The sequence below is a fragment of the Henckelia pumila genome, chromosome 1 (assembly GCF_033568475.1).
Source record: "Henckelia pumila isolate YLH828 chromosome 1, ASM3356847v2, whole genome shotgun sequence".
NCBI lineage: Eukaryota > Viridiplantae > Streptophyta > Magnoliopsida > Lamiales > Gesneriaceae > Henckelia > Henckelia pumila.
This window is the reverse complement of record NC_133120.1, coordinates 129772241-129800021: the sequence shown is the minus strand read 5'-3', so window position 1 is coordinate 129800021 and position 27781 is coordinate 129772241. Positions and strand designations below refer to the sequence as shown.

At 35.2% G+C, this 27781-nt stretch overlaps 3 protein-coding genes across 4 annotated transcripts; 2 read left to right on the top strand and 1 right to left on the bottom strand.

Moving 5' to 3' along the window:
- The first annotated feature begins 2574 nt into the window (after window positions 1-2574).
- Window positions 2575-3270, top strand: LOC140873991 (uncharacterized). The gene is made up of 2 exons (XM_073277273.1): window positions 2575-3094; window positions 3146-3270. Exons 1-2 carry the CDS (start codon window positions 2575-2577, stop codon window positions 3268-3270), a joined length of 645 nt encoding a protein of 214 aa, XP_073133374.1.
- Window positions 3271-7411: 4141 nt separating this feature from the next.
- Window positions 7412-15992, top strand: LOC140874872 (PH, RCC1 and FYVE domains-containing protein 1-like). Its single transcript, XM_073278339.1, has 9 exons — window positions 7412-7868; window positions 8923-9009; window positions 9673-9762; window positions 10322-10402; window positions 10518-10712; window positions 10847-12979; window positions 13922-14068; window positions 14880-15259; window positions 15669-15992. The coding sequence occupies exons 1-9, from the start codon at window positions 7812-7814 to the stop codon at window positions 15799-15801; spliced, it is 3303 nt and encodes a 1100-aa protein (XP_073134440.1). The 5' UTR covers window positions 7412-7811; the 3' UTR covers window positions 15802-15992.
- Window positions 15993-16836: 844 nt separating this feature from the next.
- Window positions 16837-24176, bottom strand: LOC140882794 (cytochrome P450 94A1-like). Of its 2 annotated transcripts, none has more exons than XM_073289000.1 (4): window positions 24099-24176; window positions 17973-18984; window positions 17595-17858; window positions 16837-17426 (listed from the first exon to the last, which is right to left on the bottom strand). In XM_073289000.1, exons 2-4 carry the CDS (start codon window positions 18940-18942, stop codon window positions 17083-17085), a joined length of 1578 nt encoding a protein of 525 aa, XP_073145101.1. In that variant the 5' UTR covers window positions 18943-18984; window positions 24099-24176; the 3' UTR covers window positions 16837-17082. The 2 variants fall into 2 exon arrangements, with proteins under 2 accessions (XP_073145101.1, XP_073145109.1); XM_073289008.1 differs by lacking the exon at window positions 24099-24176 and adding an exon at window positions 19082-19972.
- Between the last annotated feature and the right edge of the window lie 3605 nt (window positions 24177-27781).

Below are 27781 nucleotides of genomic sequence, written 5' to 3'. Positions count from 1 at the left end.
TGAGTATGTTGCTTGATTGTGATACGTGAAGCATTCCTGAGGTGTTCGGTGCATGTTTATTGAGTTTTAAAAGTTTTGAATGCACTATATCAGATTTTTTGGGTAAAAGTAGTTTTGAAGATTTTTAATTCAACATCTTTGAAATGATTGATGTATTGGTACAAGTTATTTTGAGATTATGATGTTGTTGAATGGTATTTTTGATGGAAAAACGTCCCAAAGCATTGTGGGTTTTGAAGAAAGTGCAGAAAAGATAAGTTTTCGAAATCAGACGCCGCGACGAGCGCGCCCGCGCCTGAGATGCGAAATCTCTGCGCAAAGACGGCGATCCCGCGCTACTAAGTAGCACGCCCGTGCCGCTTTGTCGCATGAAGTGTGAGCGGGCGGCGCACCCGCGCTGTTGAGACAGCACGGCCGCGCCTCAGGCTCGATTTTCCCATCCCATTTTATGAGTTTTTGAGTCCTAAAAATTATGATTTTGATACTTTAATGTATTTTAATTATTTTTAAGAATGTTCATGAAGAATTTTAAAGTTTTCAAGGTCCGAAACGGATGGAATGCCTCACGTGGATCAGTCAAGTTATGTATTGTATGATTATGTGATTTTCTCATGAAAGTTAATTTCTCATGAAATGTTTTGACGGATGTTAAGCATGTAGCATCACGAGAAATTTATGAGCATGTACGAGATTTATGAAATTACATGATAAGATGAATGATATGATGCATAGAAAATATTTTGATGATTTATGCGTCTTGTGGTGATTATATGGGGTATGCACTTCGGGATGAGCTCCGGAGCGGCTATCCAAACATGGCTCACGGGATGGTTATATGGGGTATGCACTTCGGGATGAGCGCCGAAGCGGCTATCCAAAGAATGAAAGTTTACGGGCGTAATGTCATATGCTTGTTGATCAACAGGAAACTATGAATGGCTCGTTATGACGGTTACCACACTACTCATACTTAATCTCCCCAAATATTTTTATGATATGGCTATATTAAAGTTATGTTTATTGCATGGGAGTTTAAGTTAATGTTTTCCTTTTAAAGTTAGAAAATCCTTTTCTGCATGCTCTTGCTGATTCTTTCGACTCACTATACTTGAATGGTGCAGGTAATGATGATGTGGATGCTTTTATTGATGATTATGTGGGCGGACATGAAGAAGAGGCAAGGGGTCGGTCCAACGGGCAATGCATGAGTGTGAATGCTTTAGAATGGAAGATGTTTTAAACCTTTTTATTTGATGAGAGGCAAACAAGTTTTAATTTTTTTTTAGTTGATGGCCATGTTTTGGCAAATATTTTTAGATGCTATTTTATTTTGTGCACATTTTATACGCTATTTTAATAAATAAGATGATGCTTCCGCAAAGTTTTTATTTTTACCAAATTTTTAAGTGAGTATGTTTGAGTAACGTTTCAATTGAGAAATTGGGACGTTACAGCTTGGTATCAAAGCAGTTCGCTCTGGGTTTGTTTGCACGCATGCATTCTCGCCACGACCCTGTGCTTCGTCTTCATGTCTGTAAGTTCTATGTTATGGATTATTTAAGATGCATGATAGCTTTTGCGATTAATATTTATGAATGTTAATTATGATGTTATGTTTAAATAACGTAATTAAGCATGTGGACTGTATGGACATCAGGATCATGGCTAACCGTAGGAATCCGAAATGAGGACAATCAGAATAACCAGTTTTTGGCTGGGTTGGCGACTCTGTTGCAAGAGCAGAGTAGAGCCCAAGGGGAGCAGATTCAACAGTTAATCCAAGCACAAGCGGGAGGACGGAACAACAATCAGCCACTACTAACTAATCCGATCTTTAAACAGTTTAAGAATCTAGGGCCGCAGGAGTTCAGAGGAGGGGCTGATCCCCTTGTAGCCGAGGAATGGGTGCAGTCAGTGGAGACCATTTTTGACTACATGCAGCTCACTGATGCAGACCGTGTGAGGTGTGCCATCTTTATGTTTCATGATGATGCAAGGGTTTGGTGGCAGGGAGCCCGTTCTGCTGTGGATATGACTACGTTGACTTGGAATGGATTCAGAGATGTGTTCTATGGGAAATATTTCACTATCAGCACCAGGACTAGACTTGCTAGAGAATTCCTGGAGCTCCGCCAAGGGAGCATGTCCATTGCTGAGTATGTGAAGAAGTTTGAAAGGGGGAGGTATTTTGTGCCCATGATTTTGGGTAATGCTGGAGAGGAGTTGAAGCATTTCACGGAGGGATTGAATGCCACTATTCGTCGTGATGTCAGATTGAGTGGGGCACAAACGTACCGAGCAGCAGTCGATGAGGCTATGTTGTCAGAGAAAGATGGGAATGATATTATCAAAGAATCGCAAGCGAAAAGAGCCAGTTACCAAGGGAGAGAACAACAAGGGTCTAGTCAGAAGAGGCCGTACCAAGCTCCAGCTCAGAGGAGACCGCAGCAGCAGTAGCGCCAAAACCACAATCAGGCGCGACCTCAGGGACAGAATCAGCCGAACGCCAATGCTCCAAGGCTGGCGAATGCACCTATCTGTCAAAAGTGTGGGAAGTCACACTCAGGTCAATGCATGCTTGGGACCAATACTTGCTTTCTTTGCAAGAAGCCAGGGCATTTCGCCAAGGATTGCCCGCAGTCAAAGGATCCTATCAGGGGAAGAGTGTTTGCTATGACTCATGATCAGGTGGACCCAGATTCTGCAATTGTCACAGGTATGATCCGTATCGCTGGTTTACCTGCTTTCATGTTGATTGATTCAGGAGCTACGCACTCTTTTATATCTGTTAATTTTATGATGAAATTGGGGGTCTTGCCGGATGAATCTAGTTCAAAATTTTGTGTGTCGTTACCCTCAGGAGAAGAACTGGAAAGTAGTAGTGTGGTAAGAAATTGCAAGGTTCAGATGCAGAGTCTAGTTTTGTGTGCAGATTTTATTGTTTTGAAAATGATGGATTTTGATGCGATTTTTGGGATGGACTGGTTGTCTCGGCATGAGGCTATTATTGACTGCAAACGGAAAACTGTCTCATTGAAAGAACAGAACGGGAAACCGTTTGCGTTCCGCACTACCTCTAAGAAGAACGCACCAGGTATGATTTCTGCAGGAACAGCCTGGTAATTATTGAGTAATGGGTGTACAGGCTTTCTTGCGAGTCTAATTGGTGATCTGGAGGTACAGCGACCGAAACTTGTGGAAGTGGAGGTAGTGAAGGACTTTCCAGAAGTTTTTCCCGATGATGTTGCGGGATTGCCTCCAGTCCAGTGAAATGGATGCCAGACTTTTCCTACGAGGAGATGCCTGTTCAAATCTTGGACAGACAAGTTTGTAGGTTGAGAAACAGAGAGATTCCAATGGTGAAAGCCTTATGGAGCAACCAGTTGGTTTAAGAAGTTACTTGGGAAACAGAACAAGATATGCGAGCACGCTATCCTAAACTGTTTGGTAAGTCGAATTTCGAGGACGAAATTCTTTTAAGGAGGGTAGAGTTGTAAGGTCCAAAAAGTCCACTAGCTTAACCACGATTAATTGATTTAATTATATGATTTAATGCATGTTATTTATAATATTAATTGTTATGTGAATTATGTGTTATATTATTTTTTAAAAAAAGTTTTAGGTTGGGTTTAATTTTGGGTCGTAGGGACGAGCCTAGCCTTGAAACGAGTTAAGAAAAATATTTTAAGTAAAGTTAGTAGATGCAGAAGTATTTTATGGAGAGAGTAAAAATTTTAAAGAATTTTAAGTGTAACTAATGGGCCGGGTTGGTGCCCATTAGTCACAGAAGAAAAGCGTTCAGAAGTTTTCTGAACTCTCATTTGAACGCTCACTCTTCTTTCTCAAAATCTCTCTCAAACACTGCGATCTCCAAGCTAGGGTTCTTCGGCTTCTCAAGGCTAGATCGTTCCGCAGTCCAGGTTAATCCCAATCAGACAATCCAGGCAAGTTTTTACTGTTTATAAACCCATTCAAGAATATAGTTATTTTCAAGATAAAACCCTAGGTGTTTGATTAATGATCTATGAATGTTTTCTTGAAAATTTCTATGATTATGTTGCTTGATTGTGATACGTGAAGCATTCCTGAGGTGTTCGGTGCATGTTTATTGAGTTTTGAAAGTTTTGAATGCACTAGATCAGATTTTTTGGGTAAAAGTAGTTTTGAAGATTTTTAATTCAACATCTTTGAAATGATTGATGTATTGGTACAAGTTATTTTGAGATTATGATGTTGTTGAATGGTATTTTTGATGGGAAAACGTCCCAAAGCATTGTGGGTTTTGAAAAAAGTGCAGAAAAGATCAGTTTTTGGAATCAGACGCCGCGACGGCGCGCCTGCGCTGTCAAGCAGCGCGCCCGCGCCTAAGCTGCGAAATCTCTGCGCACAGACGGCGCGCGCGCTACTAAGTAGCGCGCCCGCGCCGCTTTGTCGCATGAAGTGCGAGCGGGCGGCACGCCCGCGCTATTGAGACAGCGCGGCCGCGCCTCATGCTCGATTTTCCCATCCCATTTTATGAGTTTTTGAGTCCTAAAAATCATGATTTTGATACTTTAATGTATTTTAATTATTTTTAAGAATATTCATGAAGAATTTTAAAGTTTTCAAGGTTCGAAACGGATGGAATGCCTCACGTGGATCAGTCAAGTTATGTATTGCATGATTATGTGATTTTCTCATGAAAGTTAATTTCTCATGAAATGTTTTGACGGATGTTAAGCATGTAGCATCACGAGAAACTTTATGAGCATGTACGAGATTTATGAAATGACATGATAAGATGAATGATATGATGCATGTAAAATATTTTGATGATTTATGCGTCTTGTGGTGATTATATGGGGTATGCACTTCGGGATGAGCTCCGGAGCGGCTATCCAAACATGGCTCACGGGATGGTTATATGGGGTATGCACTTCGGGATGAGCGCCGAAGCGGCTATCCAAAGAATGAAAGTTTACGGGCGTAATGCCATATGCTTGTTGATCAACAGGAAACTATGAATGGCTCGTTATGACGATTACCACACTACTCATACTTCATCTCCCCAAATATTTTTATGATATGGCTATATTAAAGTTATGTTTATTGCATGGGAGTTTAAGTTAATGTTTTCCTTTTAAAGTTAGAAAATCCTTTTCTGCATGCTCTTGCTGAGTCTTTCAACTCACTATACTTGAATGGTGCAGGTAATGATGATGTGGATGGTTTTATTGATGATTATGTGGGCGGACATGAAGAAGAGGCAGGGGTCGGTCCAACGAGCAATGCATGAGTGTGAATGCTTTAGAATGGAAGATATTTTAAACCTTTTTATTTGATGAGAGGCAAACAAGTTTTAATTTTTTATTAGTTGATGGCCATGTTTTGGCAAATATTTTTAGATGCTGTTTTATTTTGTGCACATTTTATACGCTATTTTAATAAATAAGATGATGCTTCCGCAAAGTTTTTATTTTTACCAAATTTTTAAGTAAGTATGTTTGAGTAACGTTTCGATTGAGAAATTGGGACGTTACAATATATTTCATCAAAATTGTGTTAAAAAATAGATTAAAATCCAATTTTTCTCTTTTGTAAATTAAAAATTTTCAAATAAAATGACTATTCATTTTTGTTTTTTTTTTTTTAATTATTTTTTTGTCGACTTTCTTTGAGAATTAAAAGGACAAATCAGCATTATTTATTAAAGATACGTAGAGGATATATTATATATATTGTCCCAAAAAGGCTATAAAGTTGAGGATTGATTGTGTTAGATATTATTGATTAATATGATTCTTTGTTTTCTAGTTAATATTTTGCTCCTGGTTTTTATTAAAGTTGTGCGTGCAAGTCAAAATTTGGGGGGAAAAATGAATATATTTTTTCATGAATTTAGAGAAAATTTGTTGTTCGTTTTCCCAAAGTAATTAGAAGACTTTGATTAAACATAAACAAAATTATAGAAATAAAGTTGTATTTCTAGTGACCTCTTGAGAGTACCAAGACGAGTGATTTCTTGGAAAGCTCTTGTGCGTCAAATTATAAACAACAATGTATGATTTGCATGACTGTGTGAACCATAAAAAAGTAATTTTAAATTTTCCCAAGTAAGACTAATATTTACAAAAGATAACCTACTAGCCAAAAAAAAAAAGAAAAGATAAGACTACATATGTAAGGTGATACAAGACACATCAACAATAGATACAAATCTCTTCAAGTTCATAAGCCTAAAAACCCGATCGATTAACATAGAATAATGCTAGAGGTACAATCAATATATCATACAACGATATTTACAACAATTATGTCGTGATATTTTGCTATTATCTCGTGAGATTTTGATATGATATCGTGAGATTTTGCATTTAATGTATCGTGAGATTTGATAAATTAAAATTTTTTATTGAATTTTTTGTGGTGTAAAAATTATTGTACAAATTTGGTTGTACATGTAGCATTATTCATTAACACAAGGGCACTCCTCTGTCTTGACTACTGAGCTTGACATGCTGATCTATTGTCACCTAACTAGGTGCACAGTCTCTGATATCTACTCATCATTTAGTATAAGTCTCTATATTAACACAAATATAATAAATAATCTGCTGACAATTTTATTTTTTAAAAAATATAATGATAAACGTTTAATCCACCCAAAGTTCTTACCATTGTACAAGAAATAATTATAGCAAACTGCATTTTTTTGACCGTTTAAAACAAGTATAATTTTAAATAAATTTTGTTTTGAGTTATTTTAATTATATAATTTTATTTTTTTTACCTTTCGAAGTAATAAATATATGTATCTATACAATATAATAATGTCTAAACCCCTTAGAATAACCACCTTGATCAAATTAATAAATGAACAAAAATGTCTTTTATCACTTATAACTATCATATTTTAATTTTATTTTTCAATTTAAAAATATAAAAATATATATTATTTTTAGTTGTAGTATGAACTATTTATGCACGCGAATTTTCGCGTGCGTGGATTACTAGTATGTATAATGATATTCTTTTTTTTCTTCTTATTTTATAGGTTTTCGAGCTCTGTGTTGTAAATGAGGTCATATATAGACATTAGATTTTAAAGAAAAATACTAATTTATGTCATAAAAGTGATAACTTATCGACACGTAGACAAATACAACGTCTTATATCTGTGTGGTTTGTTTAGCATGAGATTCAAATATTACAATAGAAAAAATTTAAAGTTGTTCTTCCATTGACATCGACATCTTTGGCGTTTCACTTAATTATAAAACATTTGATTCAAGAAACTTTCATAATTATGAAATTATATAATAAGTTTTGGTAAAATCTCATGTTGAATTATCTACAAATGTTTAGAAGCTAATTTGAGTTAAATTTAATTTTAAATTTAAATTTAAAAGGAATAAACGTGTTATTGGTCTCTTTCTACCACTCCCACTCCGTCTCCCTCACATGCACATCTTCACACACTAAAGCACACACTTGTGCTGTTAATCATCAGAATCCATTGAATCATCACGTCCACCTCCGCCGTTCGAGCTGTCGCTGTCCATTTCTCCAGCCTTCCGCTTCCTCGCCGCCGGCTACTTCTTTGAAAAGGTAGTTGCTTTTCACGGTCCTTGGCGAGCTGTACGGTTGCATTCGGTGTAATTGTCGCGGTTCTGATTCTACATGTGGAATTGGAAGTTAAAGGTGAGGAGAAACGGGGGAAGTGTTGGGCAAGCGTGAATGATTGGATCGATTGCTGGGGTTTGGGTTTTAGGGTTTGTTTGGGAAATTTGGAGCTGGGTTTCTGAATCCTGATATCTGGGAACAACGATAGGATGAGCAACTCTGATGTCAGCAGAGCTGGTGGGCCAGTGGAGAGAGACATCGAGCAGGTGAGATTTCTTGAATTTAATGAGCGTGGAGCTGGTCCGCTTGAGCTACTGTCAGTTGAGTTGTGTAATCTTTTGTTCAGTAGATCTACTGTGCCTTTTGTTCTGTTATTTTTGCTGATTTCTGTGGTTGATGATTAATCGTATTTATGACTTCCTTTTTCAGTCGAAATTTTTAATTGCGCCGCTGTTACATTTGTGATCTTTACCGCAAGGGGCCAGAAATTTTTTTCACTTGCTTGGGAAAATGGAACTTATCTTATAATAAAAATTGCTGGTGACATTTGAATTTTTTTGATCGAGACTGTGGCAAACCCAGCTCTCCTATAGGTTTGAAATATATATTCTCTAAGTGATGGCCAGCTTAACTTCCTTCAATGGAGGTCATATATCTTATGATGTGAATCTGTGAATGTATTTGGAGAAGCTCCATAGTGACATTTCTGGAAATTGGATGTTTTGCATTTGTGTTTTGTCCATTCAGCATTTCTTTGCTTCATAAGTTAATGTCATGCATATAACTTCGTTGTAAATGTATCATGATATTATAGATGTAGGAATTTAAGAAGCACTTGTGACATTTTGACTGTGTCTCTAAAATACATTCTTCTGCATTCCTGTATTAATAAAATGAGTGGTTTGCTGCTTCAACATCTCATTATATTTTTTATTGTTATTCTGGCATTGTTATCAATTCTATCAAACTGTGATTGACATTGTTGCCTCAACTTAAAAAACGATCTATCTTGTTATAAGTATAACAACTTAATTATTTTATTCTAGCATTTTAAATTGTAATAATTTATTGCTGTGAAATATTTCTGTTTCTTTACAAAAATTTATTCAAGATTCTCATTTTCTTTACCAATTTTAGGAAATGGAGATCATTAACACCTGTTATACTTATTGGTACTCTGCTCTCTTTCTTTTAGTAGGGTGTGACAATACTTGATCAGTATGTTCTTTCACAAAGTATGCTGACTGTGCTTAATATTTGCTTTTAGATCTAGTAAGTTATCTATAAAATAAGCAGGCTATTGGCTGATCTTTGTCGCAGGCCATTACGGCACTTAAGAAAGGTGCATACTTACTCAAGTATGGAAGAAGAGGAAAGCCTAAGTTTTGTCCATTCCGGCTGGCTAATGTAAGGTTCAGTGAAGTTTCTTGATGTGGTGCATTTGGGGTTTCATATGTTCATTTTTTTGTTTCAAAAGTGAGCCTGGGATGAAGTCTCGTCCACTCCTAGTCTCCGTCGCATGAATTTTATGCAAAACTTCTTGTTTTCAATTACCATGCATGTTGTGGTCTGAGTTCCAAAGCTTGTTTCACTTGATAAATGTGTGCAATGGGCTTGCAGGACATGAATGCTCACACTCCTGATTGTCTAATGTTAATTTACCAACGTTGCATGATTGCATGGATTCAAAGTTTATTTCCATAATGTCATAACTACGAAGGTTGTTTCTGTTTCCAAGTTATGGCCCACTTGGTATATATTTTGAGTCCTCAATTGTGATTTTGTCCATGTACTAGGAGGATGATGTTGTTAGCATGTAATGAAATTTGATTATGTCTAGTCGATCGATAGTCTGAACAGCAGTCTGTCTCCTTGGCTCCAATTATTTTTTGTGAAGCCTTGGCTCCAGTTATTTTTTGTGAAACATTCTTTTGGTTTAGCTGCTAGAAGATACTACATCAATATAAATTTTTACTATCTCTGAGAAAGCTTTTTGTGTTTCTTCATTCGATGTAAAGGCCTGACAAGACACTGAAAGAACCCACCCTTGATTGGCTTACTTGATTTCAGGATGAATCTGTTCTGATATGGTTCTCGGGTAAAGAGGAGAAACGCCTTAAACTTGGCCATGTGTCCAGGATTATATCTGGTCAGAGGACCGTAAGTTTCCACTTCTGTGTTGACGTTTTATTATTGTTATGCTGTACAGTGACAAATTTCGAAAAAAATTTTGGTTTAAGTGTGGAGAGGATGAAAGGCCGAGAGCTAGGTCATGATTGCTAGATATCACCAATGGAAGCTTAAATACAAATTTTAAACATGAAATTTCATGATTTATAATGTTGAGAAAGCTATCAGATTCAGAACTGCTTTTCTTTCTGCCAAGTAAAGGATATTTTGGATTAGTTGCAACAGAATTATTTAGAAGTCATAACTTTTCATTGAATTCCTCTAGTGATTATGCTAGAAGAATCACTGCTCTTATCCTCTCTGTGATGAGCTGTTGATAAGGTGTCCTGGTTGAAAGGTCTCAAACATGATTTTTTATGGATTTGATTTTTAACTGTGGTGCGGTAGTACTGAATGGATGTTTTGTTTTGTAATAGGAACTTATGCAACTGAACTATTATATGTTTGCTTCAATTTCTGACATTGTTCTGGTGACCTTTTAATTCTCATTTGGTATCCTGATACTTATTGCTTTAAATTTATATTCCAGCCAATTTTTCAAAGGTACCCACGACCTGAGAAGGAGTATCAGTCCTTTTCTCTTATATACAACGACAGATCACTAGATTTGGTATGAGACCCTTTTGTCTCATCCTCAAGTTATTTTTGTAGTCAATTGTCTACTGCCTTTTTATTATTCTCAAACGTCATTCCTTTATACGTGTTTTATCCACTTAATTTGGTAGATATGCAAGGACAAGGAAGAAGCAGAGGCATGGTTTAGTGGACTCAAGGCATTGATTTCACGTGGTCATCAGCGTAAGTGGAAAACTGAATCAAGGAGTGATGGAGTTTCATCTGGAGCTAATAGCCCCAGAACATACACTCGGAGAAGTTCTCCGCTACATTCTCCATTTGGAAGTGGCGATAGCTTGCAGAAGGTGGAGTGAATTTTATTTAATCTGCTTCACATGCATGGCATATTTGTTCTTATTTCAGATTTTCAAAAGACATCTACTCAAGATACCTTTTCTCCATTAGAAATGTTGAAATAATTCCCGAGTCACTTTGGCAGGATGGACCTGATCAACTTCGCCTGCCCAGTCCATGTGAAAGCCCTCCTAAATATGGTCCAGATAAGACATTTTCAGATGTGATTTTATACGCTGTGCCTCCCAAGGGTTTCTTCCCTTCAGAATCCGTCAGTGCTTCTGTCCATTCACAGTCGTCTGGTAACTCAGAAAGCTTACATGGTCACATGAAAGGAATGGGAGTGGATGCCTTCAGAGTAAGTCTTTCTAGTGCTGTAAGCTCATCAAGTCAGGGTTCTGGTCATGATGATGGTGATACCTTGGGGGATGTTTTCTTTTGGGGGGAAGGCACTGGTGATGGTGTTATCGGTGGTGGACCAAACAGAGTTGGAAGTTGTCTCAGTGCTAAGATGGACTCTATGTTACCCAAGGCATTGGAATCTGCTGTTGTATTGGATGTTCAGAATATTGCTTGTGGTGGACGACATGCTGTTCTAGTGACTAAACAAGGAGAAATATTCTCCTGGGGGGAGGAATTGAGTGGTAGACTTGGTCATGGTGTAGATTCAGATGTCTTGCATCCAAAGCTAATTGATACCCTCAGCAACACAAACATTGAACTTGTTGCATGTGGGGAAAATCATTCTTGCGCTGTCACACTTTCTGGTGATTTGTACACTTGGGGTGATGGCCGTTTCGGCATTCTGGGGCATGGGAATGAAGTGAGTCATTGGGTACCAAAGAGGGTGAACGGGCCACTGGAGGGAATACACGTTTCTTTTGTCTCATGTGGGCCATGGCATACTGCTGTTGTGACCTCTGCTGGTCAGTTGTTTACTTTTGGTGATGGAACTTTTGGGGTTCTTGGTCATGGAAATCGGCTAAGCGTTTCAAAGCCTAGAGAAGTGGAATCCTTAAAGGGTCTCCGTACTGTCCGAGCAGCTTGTGGTGTTTGGCATACTGCTGCCGTTGTTGAAGTTATGGTTGGGAGCTCAAACTCAAGTAATTGTTCTTCAGGCAAACTTTTTACATGGGGAGACGGGGACAAAGGTCGACTTGGACATGGCGACAAGGAAGCAAGACTTGTTCCAACTTGTGTTGCTGCTCTAGTTGAACCAAACTTTTGCCAGGTTGCTTGTGGACACAGCTTGACAGTTGCTCTTACAACCTCTGGCCATGTATACACCATGGGAAGTCCTGTTTATGGGCAGCTTGGCCGCCCTCAAGCTGATGGGAAGTTCCCAGCACGTGTTGAAGGAAAGCTTTTGAAGAGTTATGTGGAGGAGATAGCTTGTGGTGCCTATCATGTGGCCGTGTTGACTTCGAGAACTGAAGTTTATTCATGGGGAAAGGGTGCCAATGGGAGATTGGGTCATGGGGATACCGAGGACAAAAATTCTCCGACTTTGGTGGACGCTTTAAAAGACAAACAAGTAAAAAGTATTTCCTGTGGTACTAATTTCACCACAGCTATCTGCCTACACAAGTGGGTCTCAGGGATTGATCAGTCCATGTGCTCTGGATGCCGTTTACCATTTAATTTCAAAAGAAAACGCCACAATTGTTACAATTGTGGACTCGTGTTTTGCCATTCATGCAGCAGCAAAAAGTCACAGAGAGCTTCCATGGCACCAAATCCTAACAAAGCATGCCGAGTTTGTGATAACTGTTTCAACAAATTGAAAAAAGCTATTGAAACTGACTCGTCTACTCAGTCATCTGTTAGTAGAAGAGCGAGTATGAATCAGGGGATAAGTGATATTGTAGAAAAAAATGAGAAGTTGGACACGAGATCCCTTCCCTATCTAGCTAGGTTCTCTTCAATGGAATCCTTGAAACAAGAGGAGAGCCGCTCTTCCAAAAGAAACAAAAAACCAGAATTCAGTAGCAGCCGTGTATCACCAATCCCCAATGGAAGCTCCCAGTGGGGGCCACTTAATATCTCCAAGTCTTTCAACCCAGTATTTGGCTCATCAAAGAAGTTTTTCTCAGTTTCAGTTCCTGGATCAAGAATTGTTTCTCGAGCAACATCGCCAATTTCAAGACGACTCAGCCCCCCTCGATCTACTACACCAACTCCCACTTTAGGAGGACTTGCATCTCCTAAGGTTGTGTTGAATGACACAAAGAGGACGAATGATAGCCTTAGTGAAGAAGTTCTTAAGTTAAGAGCGCAGGTACTACAAGTTTCCTTCTTATAATTCTTCCGGGCGGTTTTATTCTTTTTCATTTTGCCATATTTTTATTTTATTTTGATGCTTGCCGGTGCATTTAAAGAGAGAAAATGCTTTTCAGATCATAAAAAAATGGGCTTACAGGTCCTGCTGGATGGGATGATGCTGAAGGGAGAACTCACCAACATAGATGATATTTACAAAATATGACATTTTTTTCTTGGGGTAGTGAATGTTAGATAGATAGGGAGCAATAAGTAGAGAGATGGGAAGCAATAATACTTATATATTGCAAGTAGTTTAGCAAGTCGAACTTAATTTATGTCAATCATTCACTCCGCCCGTGTGGAAATGTGAGGAATGGTTACAAGTAGTTTAGTAAGTTGAACTTGATTTTTTTCAATCATCCACTCCACTTGTGTGGAAATGGGAGGAATGGTTACAGTTTGTGATGTTGCCCTCCATCAGTCATGGAGACTGATGGTAAAAATAAAAACCTCATCCACATTTAATGAGGATGTGATCTTATCTGAATTGACATTACCACTAGTTAAGTTTTATGTTCATGGAGATAATTATAAATATTAATATTATTAATGGTGCACCCGAAAATCCAACCTAACACCTTTTGATATATTGAAACATTAGATGTGATTATTGTGTTGCAGGAAAATGGACTAGGGGTATACCATACATTTTCTGGTCCCCTGATTTTTCCTCTGCTTTTCTCCTTCCACGTTTGGATGGTGGAAGGTTGTTTCAGAAGTTCACAATTCGAATGGACTATTGGAATTTGATATCATATTTTGTACAGGATAACTGGATAAGGCTTTATGATGATTTGGATGACAATCTATGTGTGATTATTGGATGCATTCATGACGTGCTTTTTATGACCTGATTACATTATATTGAAGTTTTAAATGTTGACCTCCTTTTTTACAGGTGGCAAGTCTTTCCAGCAAGGCTCAATTTCAGGAGATAGAGCTAGAAAGAACAACTAAACAGCTTAAGGAGGCAATAGCAATTGCGGGAGAAGAGGCTGCCAAATGCAAAGCTGCAAAAGAAGTGATAAAATCACTAACTGCGCAAGTAAGATGCTCACTTTCTGTTCCTCAATTGATGGTTTGGAAGTTGTGGATTCACTTGAATGTATTGATGAACAAAAGGCTTAAAGTTAAAACATCATAAACGTCTTTAGTAATGGAATCACTATATCATTATAGTGAAGTTAAGCTCGAACCAGATTGCTCTCTTTTGATTTTATGTTTCAAATCATGGCATCAAATATATAGGGTGTGGGTGTCTCCTTCATGGTTATCTGCAACAGTAGACACCAATAGATGATGCCGCTAATACTTATAATATTATTGAGGTGTTGGAGATTCTTGTTGAACTGCTTCTTGTTGATTGCAACTGCATTTAATCTTGTCTTGGGCAGTGTCCCTCTGAAATGTCCTTGCAAAAACTCTCGGGTGTCTCAGATGTTGTCCGTTCGGTTTAGAAAGTTAATCAAACTGAAAAGTTTTATCTGTCCGCTTTTATAAGTGATTTTAAGTGATGGTGGTCAACATGAGAGCACTGAGCACTATTGATATCCGATGGAGCTTTCCTATGCTCATTAACCAAGATTGACTATTTATACTTTCTTGTCTATGACTATTGGGTCAGAAATTGTAGAATGACAGCCATACAAATTTTATTCAGCATCAAAATACCAGTGTCTAGAAACTTACTGTCAAGGAATTCATTGCTAATCTGGAACTTTGATAATAAATGCAAAATTGCTGGCGCACAAAAGAATTTTCACGAAGTTCTGCAATCATATTGGAAGAATGGTCCAAGGCACCTATCTGTGTCTTTGATCGCTTCAATTGCTAATTATCTATTTTATCATCTGTAGCTGAAGGAAATGGCTGAAAGACTTCCTCTCGGCTCTGCTAGGAACACCAAATCTCCGACTTTCACTTCTCTTGGCTCTCCTTTAGCAATTGATGTTTCAAATGCATACGTTGATCAGTTCAATTGTCAAATTAACGGTCAGGCACAGGAGTCTAATGAGTCAAACAACCTGCTTTCTAATTGGTCCAGCACTGTTAGTAATCGCAGTTTGGGTACCATCAGACAAGGTCACACAGAAGCAGTGATGAGAAATGGAAACAAAACAAAAGAAAGTGATACACATAGTGAGAATGAATGGGTTGAGCAAGATGAGCCTGGTGTTTATATAACTCTTACCTCCCTACCTGGAGGGCTTAAAGATCTGAAGCGAGTTCGTTTCAGGTAAGTAGCATAGTCCTTTGCCCTCTTTTTTCCCTTTCTTGAATTTGGTTAGACGCAAATAAAAATGGATCCCCATCGGTATTTGCATATTCTCTCAACTTAGCATGCATTTCTCTGGAGGACCCCACTTCAGGCGCAAAGCTTGCAGCAAATACTGATTGGTTTGTCTGAATTCCTAAATAAAATCAACAATCATATATTAGTAACTAATGACACTATTTTATAAATTTTCTAAGTTCACATTTGTTAATATCTAAAGTACAGAAAAATCCCATATCTAGTTGCTAAGCCACATCTATTCCCACCAACGAAAAAGGGGAATATATCCAGTTTTGGCTACAGAAATTATTATACTGCTACAATTAGTATGTATGTGAAAGTGAACATAGTTGGATATGGTTGAATGCAGTCGGAAGAGATTTAGCGAGAAGCAAGCAGAACAATGGTGGGCTGAGAACAGGGCTAGAGTATATGAACTGTATAATGTACGGGTGGTTGACAAATCAAGCATTGGCGTAGGAAGTGAAGACTTAGCGCATTGACATGCAGACCTCTAGTATGTACATCGAAATTTTTTCTTTCATTTTCACCAAATACATGTCTTCAGTCACAGGAACTGTCCTATCTGATTAAATATGTTCAGCATTCGTCTTCCGGAAGGAAGCCAGGATTGCTATAAGACTACAAAGTAGAGGTTTTATTGTGGGATTTTCTGATCTTTCATTCCCTCACACCACCACCCCCCACCCCCCACCCCCCAACCACCACCATTTTTTAACTTCTGTTCGTTGTTCCTAGGATATACGTATTTTTTCGCAGTGCCCCTTGTGTGTTGGGAGGATGAGTTGAGGATAAGAAATGTAAATTCTCGCTAATATGCTGGCTCTGATAAAGTGAGCAGCGTCCATGTAAATTTCATAATCAAATGCATATTGAGTTTTCTGCTTAATTTTCCCTTTGCTTGATTAGTAGTTTTTTCTGTTAATTTCGCGTGTAGAATTAAATTTCTTTCTACCTTTCTTTCTGGTATTGCAAATTATTAGCTTTTGAGTTTTGAGTTTTGGTTCACACTTTTCCTCTGGTTCACTAGTTCTTCATTCCAAAATTAATTATATATATATATTACACCGCCGTGGGCAACTACATGAGTACCGACTTGGCATGTTCTCATCCAATAAGTGATTCGCAAGCCTTCGAAAAAAATAACTTTGATATCACCACAGCTTGAAAAGTATTTAAAACAGGTCAAAGTCGGTATGCATTCGATTATTTGGATTCAAATCATATTTAACTCCCCGTGCTAGCACTCTAGTCTAAATTATACACATTTTTTTCCCCTTAAAAAGCATAAATATATTTTGGTTGCGTTTATGAATTAATATATTTGGATGTCATGGGATTTAAAATCGAAATATTAAAAGTATACTGATTTGTGTTCATATGTAGTTGACAATCATTTAGAAACTCTTTGAAACATACATAGGAGGAAAAGATGAAAATGGCGCACGATAATTATCCAAATCAGCATCATAATGAATCTAAGTTGAGAACTTGAACTTGAAATCTACTTCAAATTTACTTATCCATTAGACATGCCCGTTTGATTTAGGGTAGGTTTCTTATGGGACAGTTTCACACGTCTATATCGATTCAATCCATATTTGCCATGAAAAATAATACATTTTATAGTAAAAATAAAAAAATAACACATTTTTAAGAATCGGGCCGTAAATTTGTCTCATAAAATTGACCCGTTAGACGACCGTATAAGAGTTTTTGTATTTGTGATGTCCAAAGGAGGTAGATATCAACGTTGAGAGGCATCATCTCCTTCTCAACCTCACAGGAAAGCCCCCTTTCATCTTCAGAAGAAGCGACAAAATATACGGTGGATTCGAAATCCTCTCAGGAAATCCACCCCCATCAACAGCAACAACCTCAAATCCATACATTATAGCTGCAGCAACAGACTTCATCTGCACATAAGCCATGTCCTTCCCTAGACATATACGCGGCCCGCAATGAAAAACAGGAAACTTGAACTGATCAGAAGCTTGAAAAACTCCATTTTCATCCAACCATCTCTCGGGAAGAAACTCTCTGCAATTAGCACCCCATAATCTCTCCATTCTCCCCATTGCATAGGCCGAGTAATCAGCAAACCAGCCTGTTAGGAATCAAATATGATATGCTTTAAGGTACTCTACCACATCATCCCAACATATTCTTACCATAATATTGTAATTTGTAACTAAAGATTTATCTGTGCCAAACCATGTTACGTGCTTTTTTCTGTATTCAGCCTAATCTTTACTATTCAAGATTTTGACACTACCTTTGCCCACAAATGTGCCACTGCTTAAAAAGTCATCTGACATGGTTAATCTTGAATTGATTGGTATAGGAGGAAATAGCCGTAGGGACTCAGTCAAAGCAGCATGCAGGTAATTGAATTCTTTCAGCTTCTTGTAGCTAAAAATTCCGGGTGATTCATCAGGAGATGCTCCTGATAATTCGTTATAGATTAAGCGCTCGCACCGAGGATGACCAGCAATCAACCAGAAGAACCAAGTTAGTGCTGTTGAGGTTGTATCTTTGCCTGCATTGAAGCAAAATTTCAATCCTTAAGAATGATTAAATTCTATAATTTTGGCATAAACAACGGCGGTGTCGATTTAATTTATCCAATACATATATTTTTTTATTTGCGTACCTGCAAGCATGAAGCTGATCACTATATCCCTCAAGAATTTCCGTTTATCATCTTCATCATGAAACTTCAGGTTTGAGGACGAATACATAAACCTTGACAGCAAATCTTGAGGAGATTCTTGCTCGTTTGTATCTCCAATTTGACAGCTTTGCTCTTTCAATCCGATGATATTCATTGCAAAGTCATCAATAATTCTAACCGCTTCTCTGAATCGTCTTTCGCTTCCTATGCAAAGTGACCTTTTGATTTTCCATATTAAAGGTAATGGAAGCATGAACCTCCTTGAACTGTGGTCCACAGCATAATCAAACGCACGAACGAATAAGGAGGCCGAGGAACAAAAGTCATTCTTTTGCAAGTCCAAAGATGAAGGATCGACACTAAAAGCAATGTTGCATATATTATCAAAGGTGAATTTACTAAGAACATCTTGAAGATCGACCACTTCTCCATTCTCACAGACAAAGGATAAGTAAGGAATCAACCGGTTCGAAAGTTGGGACTGAACTGTATCTGATATGAAATGCTTAAGGGATTTGGTGTTGAACTGGTGGCTGGCAATCTTGCGTTGAGTGAACCAGATTTCACCATCCACATTAAAGATTCCATTTCCAAGCAGTTCATTGAGGACAGACTGGAATCGAGAGCCTTTCACGTAGTTGGAGAAGTTGGAACGGAGGAGGTGGTCGAGATTAGCAGGATCAGCTGTGCAAATTCCATGTGAGAGGCCAAGAAAGAAGTTTACTTGGATAGTGAGGGATGGTGATGTGGAGAGTAAGTCGGCAACCCAGTCATGGAAGCGATGACGATTGTAGAGGAAGCCTACTACGTTTCCAATGAGAGGGTATGATTGCGGGCTCGGGTTCTTACTATAACGATCAGTGTAGTGATGGAAGAGGAAGTACATCACACAAAGGACACAGCAAATCAAAGTAATGAAGCATAGAGAAGCTACACTGAGATCCACCATACTGCCAACTTGTTAGCACATTATTTCGTCGCAAATCAAAGCCTGAAAGAAGAAAAAGATTGGAGGGGAAGTTCCATGCACATATATAAACAGCAAACAGTTCATGTAGAACTCCTAAAACAGTTCTTTTGCAACTTACCAAGTCATTTAAATGAATTGTGGATGGCAATGGATCCGGGAAGGATGAGACTAGACCTGGACCCGTCTTATTTGGGTCGGGTTTAGGCTGATGTTTCTACCCACAACGTGTTCATTCGTTTTGACTACTTTAAGTTTTAACAATTATATTTTCTCATGGTAATTTCGTGTTTTATAGGACCTAACATATTTAACAAATATGTTAAATCTTATTATCAATCAAACACATATATTAAATGTGGGCAAAGAAACTACAAATTAAACTCTATCAATTCTTTTATTTATTTGTAGGTAATGACTAAAACGTTGGTTGATTTATCAATTTGTCCTGCCATATTTAATCAGGAAAAAAAACTAGGAATAATTTTGAATGAGACAACAATTATTAGCTATTTAATCTGATCGTGTTTGAGTGCACAAACAAAGACATATATAGGATATCTCGTGCTATCAACCACGAATATCATTAGGATGTAAACGAACCGAACGCATCGCGAGCTATTCAAAACTCGGCTCGGTAGAGAGCTCGTTCGGTAAGCTTATCGAGCCGAGCCCGAGCTTGAATTTGAGCTCAAAAATTTTCACGATCCGAGCTTGAGCTTAAGGATGTTCGCCTCGTGAGCTCGCGAACATTTTTGTTAATAGGCTTGGGAGCCCGAGCTCGGGCTCGAGCTTGGCTCGTTTAGGAGGCCCGCGAGCTCCAGCTTGGGCTTGGATCGTTTCGGAGGCTCACGAATATGTTAATTTAGTTCATGTGGCTTTAACTAGTTTGAGTTTGAGTTTGAGTTTGAGTTTGACAAATAAAAAATATTAATATTAATGCAAATGACATGATTTAAACATGATATTTTGTTGAAATAAAGATGATTTTACAATACATAGGATGTAGCAACAATTTGTATTTTTTATTTTAACTTTAAAATCATTGTATTAAAATTCTCTTAAAAACACAATAAATAAAATATTTATATGTGCAATATTACTAAGGAATGAGAATTCAATCAATACATTTTTAAAGAACTGAAATAAAAATTTTATTTAAAATATCTTACGAGAATTAGAACTATATGCAATGGATGAATGATATTAAAACATTTTAGTTAAAAGAAGAAGTGAAATTATCTAAATTAAATTTGTTGAGTTAAAACTTGTTAACTCATATGTGTATATATGCACAACATTTTAATAAAGTTATATAATATCATTAAATAAAATATTTCATATACGGACAGATCGTAACACAAGTAATACTTATATCTCATTATAAAAAATAATAGTTTGGTGGTTTAAAAACATTTTAAAATAAATATACATTTTTTTGAAATCTTAAAAAATATATATTATAATAATTAAGCCACGCAATAAAGTTTTATATACTTGTGAAATAAACATTGACAGTGTTGATTTTCTTCAAGGGTAAGTGCTCGAAACTTGAGTTTAAGATTTTTAGTTGGGAGCTTCAGATTTTATTTGAAAGAAATAAAGAATAACGAAACTTGAATTTTAAGTTTATTAATTATTTGAACGTGTGGTAAAATTTTTGGAATGATAAATACAATTGTGTACTATATAGCATAAGATAGTGAACATTGAACTTGTACAGATTGAAAACAGTTGAAGGATTGTGGTTGAAATTTGCATCTAGAATTTGATCTATAATAAATTCGGAGATTTCAAGATATATCATGACTTGAGCAGTTAGTAATGATGTTATAAATTCATAAAGATCGAAAACTTTGATAAATGAAATTAGTGGATTTTTTGAATTGGGCTGTGTTGGAGGTTGAAGTTTTAGATCATGGTAAGCTTATAAATCAAGTTATAGTCAATTTGATCGAAAAATTATAATAATAAAAAAAAAATCAAACTCAAGCTCTGTTATATGTCTGACGAGCCTGAAAGCGAGCTCACTAACAAGCCTGCTTAACGAGCTCACTTAATGAGCCTGAGCTTTCTCAACGAGCCTTGCTTAACGAGCCAAAAAACGAGCTCACTAACGAGCCTGAAAACGAGCTCTCTAACGAGCCTGAAAACAAGCCGGATTTGATCCAGGCTCGTTTAATATGATAAACGAGCCGAGTCCGAGCCGAGCTCGAGCCGAGCCCGAGCTTTTATATATACTAAACGAGCCGAGCCCGAGCCTTATAATAAAAGCTTGGATCGAGCTCGAGCCCTTATTTATGTCAAACGAGTTGAGCTCGAGCCTGATACTATTCGGCTCGGCTCGGCTCGGCTCATTTATATCCCTAAATATCATGATTGATATATACAAGCTATGTTGCACAGATACGGGTACGAGTATCAGATCGGATACGATACGGGTACGACAATACGGAAAATTTTGAAAATATAAAACACGATACGGCTAGGATACGGCTATGATTAAAAAAATATAATATTATATATATATATATAATATATATAAATTCAGTATTAAAAAAAATCTGCAGGACTGCGTGCGGCGTCGAGCGCCGAGCAGAAAACTTCAAGTCTAAGGAGTGGTGTTGGTGATGATAGACGATGAGAAGCAGAGAGAGGAGAACTGACGAACCGAAGCAAGAATCAATGACTTAGGGCTTTTAAGCCCAATTCATATTAATACATTTATTAAGTAGTCCTCATACATTTCTAATTTTTCAATTGAACCCTTAAAACTTTTAATTTTTTGCAATTTAGCCCTTGCCATACCCGGAAGCCGCACCCTTGCCATACCCAAGCCGTACCCAACTGGTAAAATTTGAAAATGATCAACGACACGGGATTTTCCGTATCCGACACGCGGTACCCGTACCCGATACTAAAAAAAAATAAATTTGGAGTACCCATGCTACATAGTATACAAGTTTTATGACTCTTGAAATGAGAGTTCATATATGGAATGAATTGATAGATATATAAAATTAAAATAACGACACGACTCACGAGTGAAATGAAAGTAGTTCGAGCACAAATAAGGGGAATATGATATTTTTAAAATGAACCTCAACCCACTGCTCAGCTAACCAAGAACCTCGGTAAATGATGTGTAAGTGGACCTGAGATCCACAAATGATTAGAAATGTCAAAGTGGGTGGGTCCGTTGGGTTGCCCCGCCCCGTTAAATAGACGGATTGGGTTGGCGATTTCAACCCACCCAAATGCGGGCCGGCCAGCCAAGTGGTAGGTTGTGGCGGGTTGCGAGCCAAATAGAAGAGTAGAGTTGCTAATCTCAACCCGTCCTGTATCGCCAAATAGAAGGGTTGGTTGCTAATTTCCCAACCCGGCCCGCTCTTCTCGCCAACCGGTGAGTTTTGGTGGATTGCGGGCTGGCCCGCCCCGTTGACCGTTTTAAGTAACAGCTCTAAGTGACACAAGAAGCTTGATATATGATTTGCACCTCGATGCTTTGCTTATAATTCGACGAGACCCGTAGGTATCGTACATCAACACACCGGATTAGGTGGATTAAAAAAATATAGGGAATAAATTTTGGTTAACAATATTCTTTATAAAAATAACATTTTAATCAATAATCTACCTTTAATTTTATCAACAAAATTAATTAATAACTAGCAAAGAGTCAATCAATTCAAAATTATTATTATTATTATTATTATAATTATTATTATAATAATAATAATAATAATAATAATAATAATAATTTAAAAAAAAAAAAAAAAAAAAAAGGTGTTAAGTTCCCGGACCAAATTTTATAAATTCTTTAATGCATATAGAATTAATACATATTCAACAACCTCATATCATAATTTCGGTAAAAAAAAAAAACTTAATATTGAACCTTTTTAATTAAAGTTTGTTGCAAATGTAATACTTTTAAAAAAGGTCAAAGAATAGAACGAGTATAATTTTATACTGAGCCTAACAAGTTGAATTCATTAGTATCCGAATTGTGGGTTGAGGGACCAAAGGAAAAAGATCCTCGGACAGAGAAACATCACAAGATATTGTGCATTAAAATATACATGATTTCAATATTCTATGTGTGTAATTAATTAAATAATTAATTATTTAATCATGTGATATGAATTACAAAAGTTTATATATTGCACAGTATTCTGTGCTATTTCTCTCTCCACAGCAGAGGATTCAGATCCCTAAGTTCATACTAAGGTAAGGTTAGTATCCTGACCTTAAATTTAATGGTCCAAAATTTATTCGAACATTTATGGACTTCACGTAACCAAATCATAAGTAGACTCTTATATGTATTACAACCATACTACACTTATGTAAGCATCACATCAACTAAGGGAGTGTTTGCAATTACTAAAAAAGTGATTGTTAGCTTTTGATTTAAAAAAATCATTTTTGTATGTTTTTTAAACCTAGATTATGTATTAGCTTATTCTTAACTTACTTGAAATTCAAAAACTAGTCATGTGGTGATTATGATTCTCCAAAAGTGATTCTATTAAGAAGTTAATAGCTAAAATCACTCTAATTACTTATTTATCAAACACTACCCAACTATGATTTTTAGATTTTCACATTTGTTTCCAAACACTACCAACTTTTGATTTTTCTTTAACTTTTTTATAATCTGAAAAATTAATCACTTCTAAAAAATCTTAATTTATTGCAAAGACTCCTTAAGTCGAGGTGTGTTTTCGGTTTAATTAAGATAAAACGGGTAGGAGTCCTTGAATATCTTAATGCAATAATAACAAATGTTAAAAACATGGGCATCGGAAAAGCCTCGTCAAATTCCCAAACAGTATATCTCCAAGAATTGAGAAATTGAATGTCAAAATAAGCAAAAACAATTGAACAGATACACAATAAAAGCACGTGATGGGATTTAAACTTTCGAGTGATGAAAAATCAGTTGAAATTTTCAGAAACCATATATAACCAAGAAAGTAAAAATCAAGAAACAGATGAGCTCTAAAATTTGCAGCTGATTTAAACAAAAATTAATTAATTAACTCATTGAATACAAGAAGAAGACCATGCACATGGAAATTAAATCAGGGTGTGAAAGTGTAAAGAAAACTGCGGTTAGAAAGATTTGATGGAACCTGCTGGTTGTGGTTGAAGATGAAGACCGCTGCCCAAATGAATCTTGATATGGATTAGATAGAGTAAATTGATTGTTTGATCGAACAAATATAGTTTAATATTCTTGTGTTTTTAAAAAAAAACATAAATGCGACCGACTCTTGATTTTCTAGATTTTCTTTTTGTTTTAATTTAGACGATCTCACGTGGACTTACTATATTATAGTGAGAAAATTATAATTTTATAAAAATCTTATTAAAATGGGAATTCGTTACTAGTTTTTTAGTAAGTTTCTCGGATATCTATGCGATAAATTAACTTGATTCGTCTACAATCAAATCAAATCAAATAAGAAATGTCTCTGAAAATTGACCAATGAGATTGTTTCATAGCAGTTTTTGTTTATTTTCATTCATTAATTAGATAATTAATTGATGAAAACTAAACAAAAATATAATTAATAGAATATAGTTGTCATTAATTCTATTAATTATTGATGCATGTATATATTAATGTTTTTCAAGAGATTAATTAGAGATGACACCAGGACTGGTGTTGCCAAACAAGGGACTTACTTCGCCTCAAAACCAGTTGCATAGGGATTCTTGCTTTCGACCATATTTCGATTGTTAATACGATATATAAGAACCGTTAATACGAAGAGTATTACACTCTTGTTCGTGAAATATCGATTGTTTGTTGAACCCTGTGAATTGCGTGAAAGTAGGATACTCAAAATTCGAGGGTCAAATAGTTTTAAAAAATGTTGAGACAAAAGATCTTCATTCTAAAGAGACTTGCGAACTCGCTTCATTTAATTAAAAACCATAAATAATTTATTATTTATAATTTATAATATATGTATAAGTCCATATTTATGTATTGTGTGTGTCTATATATATATATATATATATATATATATGTAAAAAATAATTATTATAGAGCATAGTGCGGTTTATTTGGCTAGCGCGTTTTGCAGGCTAAGCTATATATATACAGAGTAAAATATAGATAAAATGTCAAATTGGTACACGAACTATTGAAAATGGCTTAAATATTAGTAAATGATCCAACTAAAAAGAAGATTTTATCCTTTTGTAAAATTTATTTTAAGTCCAATTATTTTTAGTAAATTCAACTAAGTGCATATTTTATATTTCAAAGTAATTTTTATTGATTAAAATTGTAAAAAAATTATATAAGCTTAAAAATTATAAGAAATAAGTATTTTACTATTTTTAAATATATTTATATTTTTAAATGTGTGCATTTTTACCAAACCAAATTGGTTTGTCCGAAATCCGAACTTTAACCGAATTTTTGGTTTTTTCGATTCCAAATCAAAAATCAAACTGAATTTAATGGTTCAGTTTCTGTTTTAACCGAAATTTAATTTAATTTATTTTATTATTTTTATATTTATTATTATTTATTTTATTCATACAAAAAATGATTTTAAAAAATCGGTTTTCGGTTCGATTGGGTTAACCAGGAGAAAAACCGAATCAAACTCGAATTTTTAGTTTCGACTCGTTTCGGGCGGTTAACCGATCCGTGAACACCCCTTATTTTTACTCATTAATAAATTATTTATTCAAATATAAAATATTTTTAAAATATTAATAAATATATAATAAATGATATTTTTATGCATTCATTAAATAATTATCCATTTTTTTGAAAAACAAATTGATATAAAAATTATATATTAATCATATACACGAAATATATTTAATATTGATAAAAATACAATAAAATAAATATTTATTTATTTATATTTATATTAAATCATAAGAAAAAAAATATAAATTTACAAATTCTTAAATAGAGAAATTTTAGGTTATTAGAATCACATAAATCGAGATAATGAGTGAGATTTTTTAATATGAGATGTACTTTTCATGATCTAAATCTTTACCATTGTATATTTTTTTGAACTCCCAACATAACAATTATATCAGATTTTTGAAATACTAAAATTGTGATTATGTTTGCTACAACAGTTTAAAAACAAGATCAACAAGTTTTGATTACATATATTTAATTTTTATTATATTTTTATCAATATATTACAATATTTGTTCTATATAAGTTGAGTCGACAATAATATTTATCATGATATAATTTAAATAAATATGAAATCTTTAAAATTAATCAATAAATAACTTTGAAAGCAAAATTATGTACTTAATAATTTTTTAATAATAGTAATTGGACTTAAAAGAAATTTTACAAAAGTATAAAATAGATTTTTTAGTTGGATCATGTACTAATTAAACTATTTTCAATAGTTCATGTATCAATTTGACATTTTATCAATAGTTCGTGTAACAAAATGAATTTTAATATATATATATATATATATATAGGGTGAGTCCACTCAAACCCATAAAATATTTTTTTTTATTGTAAATATGAGTAAGATTGATCTGTCTCACGGATCCGTGAGACCATCTTACAAGAGATCAACTTCTTAACAATATCATCTATATCATTTATTACTTTTAACAAAATCATTCAATAAACAATATTATTATTACCACAAGAAATTAAAATTCCATCAATTAAAAACTCCATAGTTACCTTTTTCTGGCAAAGATTTGAATGCTTGAATCTTGAACAATTAATTCCATCAATTTGTCTGCTTTTGATGTATGACTCTTCTTTCACGAATATTGAAGTTGATGCATCAGTTTGATGGTAGTAAATCCAATAAAAAATTATTTTCAGTCCTTTAATGGTTTTGAGCCGTTTGAGCTTGTCAGCAGTTGGATAAATGAGCGGTTGCAGCTATTTAAGACTGGTTGAACTGGTCGAGGCATTGATCTGTTTTGACTTGTTCTTTCACAAAATTTGAACGGTTTGCAGTTCTGAGCAGTGTTGAATGCCTGTATTCCATGTGAAGGTGGTTTGTACTATAACAAAGATATGTTTGTTTGTTATCACCACAATTAAGTGACCTAACAATTTTTATTTTTTGGTGATGACAAAACCTAAAATAAGTAGTGACCTAAATAGGGTTTTTTTATAATTAATTTAAAAAATAAATAATTTTTTAAAAAGTACTGTGTGTGGTGGAGTCTCCATCATCTGCAGCGGACGCTGCAGCCTTTAATTTTATTTTTTTTTGGTTTGTTAATTTTTTAAAATGTTTTTTATGGTTTGAATCGGGATAAGAGATCCGTCTACCAGATATGGTTGTGATTTTAAAAATTATTGTTGATCGGATAAATTTTTTTAAAAATATTAGTTGATTTATCTTTAATTTTTTTTAAATCAACTAATTTTTTTAAAATAAATTAATTTTTTTAAAAAACAAATGGTTATCCGGTTAAGTATGATTTTCAAAATCACAAAAACTCTAGATAATGTCTCATATATCTGATAGACGAATCTACTATTCGATCCCACCCATAAAATATTAATTTTTAAAAAATTAACAAATACTGATAAGTCAACTAATATTTTTAAAATAAAGAATTTTTTTTATAACAAAGGTTATCTATAGACGGATCTCTTATTCATTCTAACTTACAAAAAATATTAATTTTTTTGATCAACAAATATCTGATAAATCGACTAATATTTTTAAAATAATTTTTTTTAAAAAAATTGTTTTCGAGTCAACAATTTTTTTAAAAAAATAAACATTGTTTTTGAGTTAACAATCATTTTAAAATTTCAAAACTTTTAATGATAGTG

Excerpts from the sequence above, each read along its gene's own strand:
- LOC140873991 (XM_073277273.1), top strand. The coding sequence starts at position 2,575 with ATGCTTGGGACCAATACTTGCTTTCTTTGCAAGAAGCCAGGGCATTTC. Across the intron at positions 3,095-3,145 it reads CTCTAAGAAGAACGCACCAG|GCTTTCTTGCGAGTCTAATT; the intron begins GTATGATTTCTG and ends ATGGGTGTACAG.
- LOC140874872 (XM_073278339.1), top strand. The coding sequence starts at position 7,812 with ATGAGCAACTCTGATGTCAGCAGAGCTGGTGGGCCAGTGGAGAGAGAC. Across the intron at positions 9,010-9,672 it reads GTCCATTCCGGCTGGCTAAT|GATGAATCTGTTCTGATATG; the intron begins GTAAGGTTCAGT and ends ACTTGATTTCAG. Across the intron at positions 10,403-10,517 it reads ACGACAGATCACTAGATTTG|ATATGCAAGGACAAGGAAGA; the intron begins GTATGAGACCCT and ends TTAATTTGGTAG.
- LOC140882794 (XM_073289000.1), bottom strand. The coding sequence starts at position 18,942 with ATGGTGGATCTCAGTGTAGCTTCTCTATGCTTCATTACTTTGATTTGC. Across the intron at positions 17,859-17,972 it reads GATCAGCTTCATGCTTGCAG|GCAAAGATACAACCTCAACA; the intron begins GTACGCAAATAA and ends GCTTCAATGCAG. Across the intron at positions 17,427-17,594 it reads TGGCACATTTGTGGGCAAAG|GCTGGTTTGCTGATTACTCG; the intron begins GTAGTGTCAAAA and ends GATTCCTAACAG.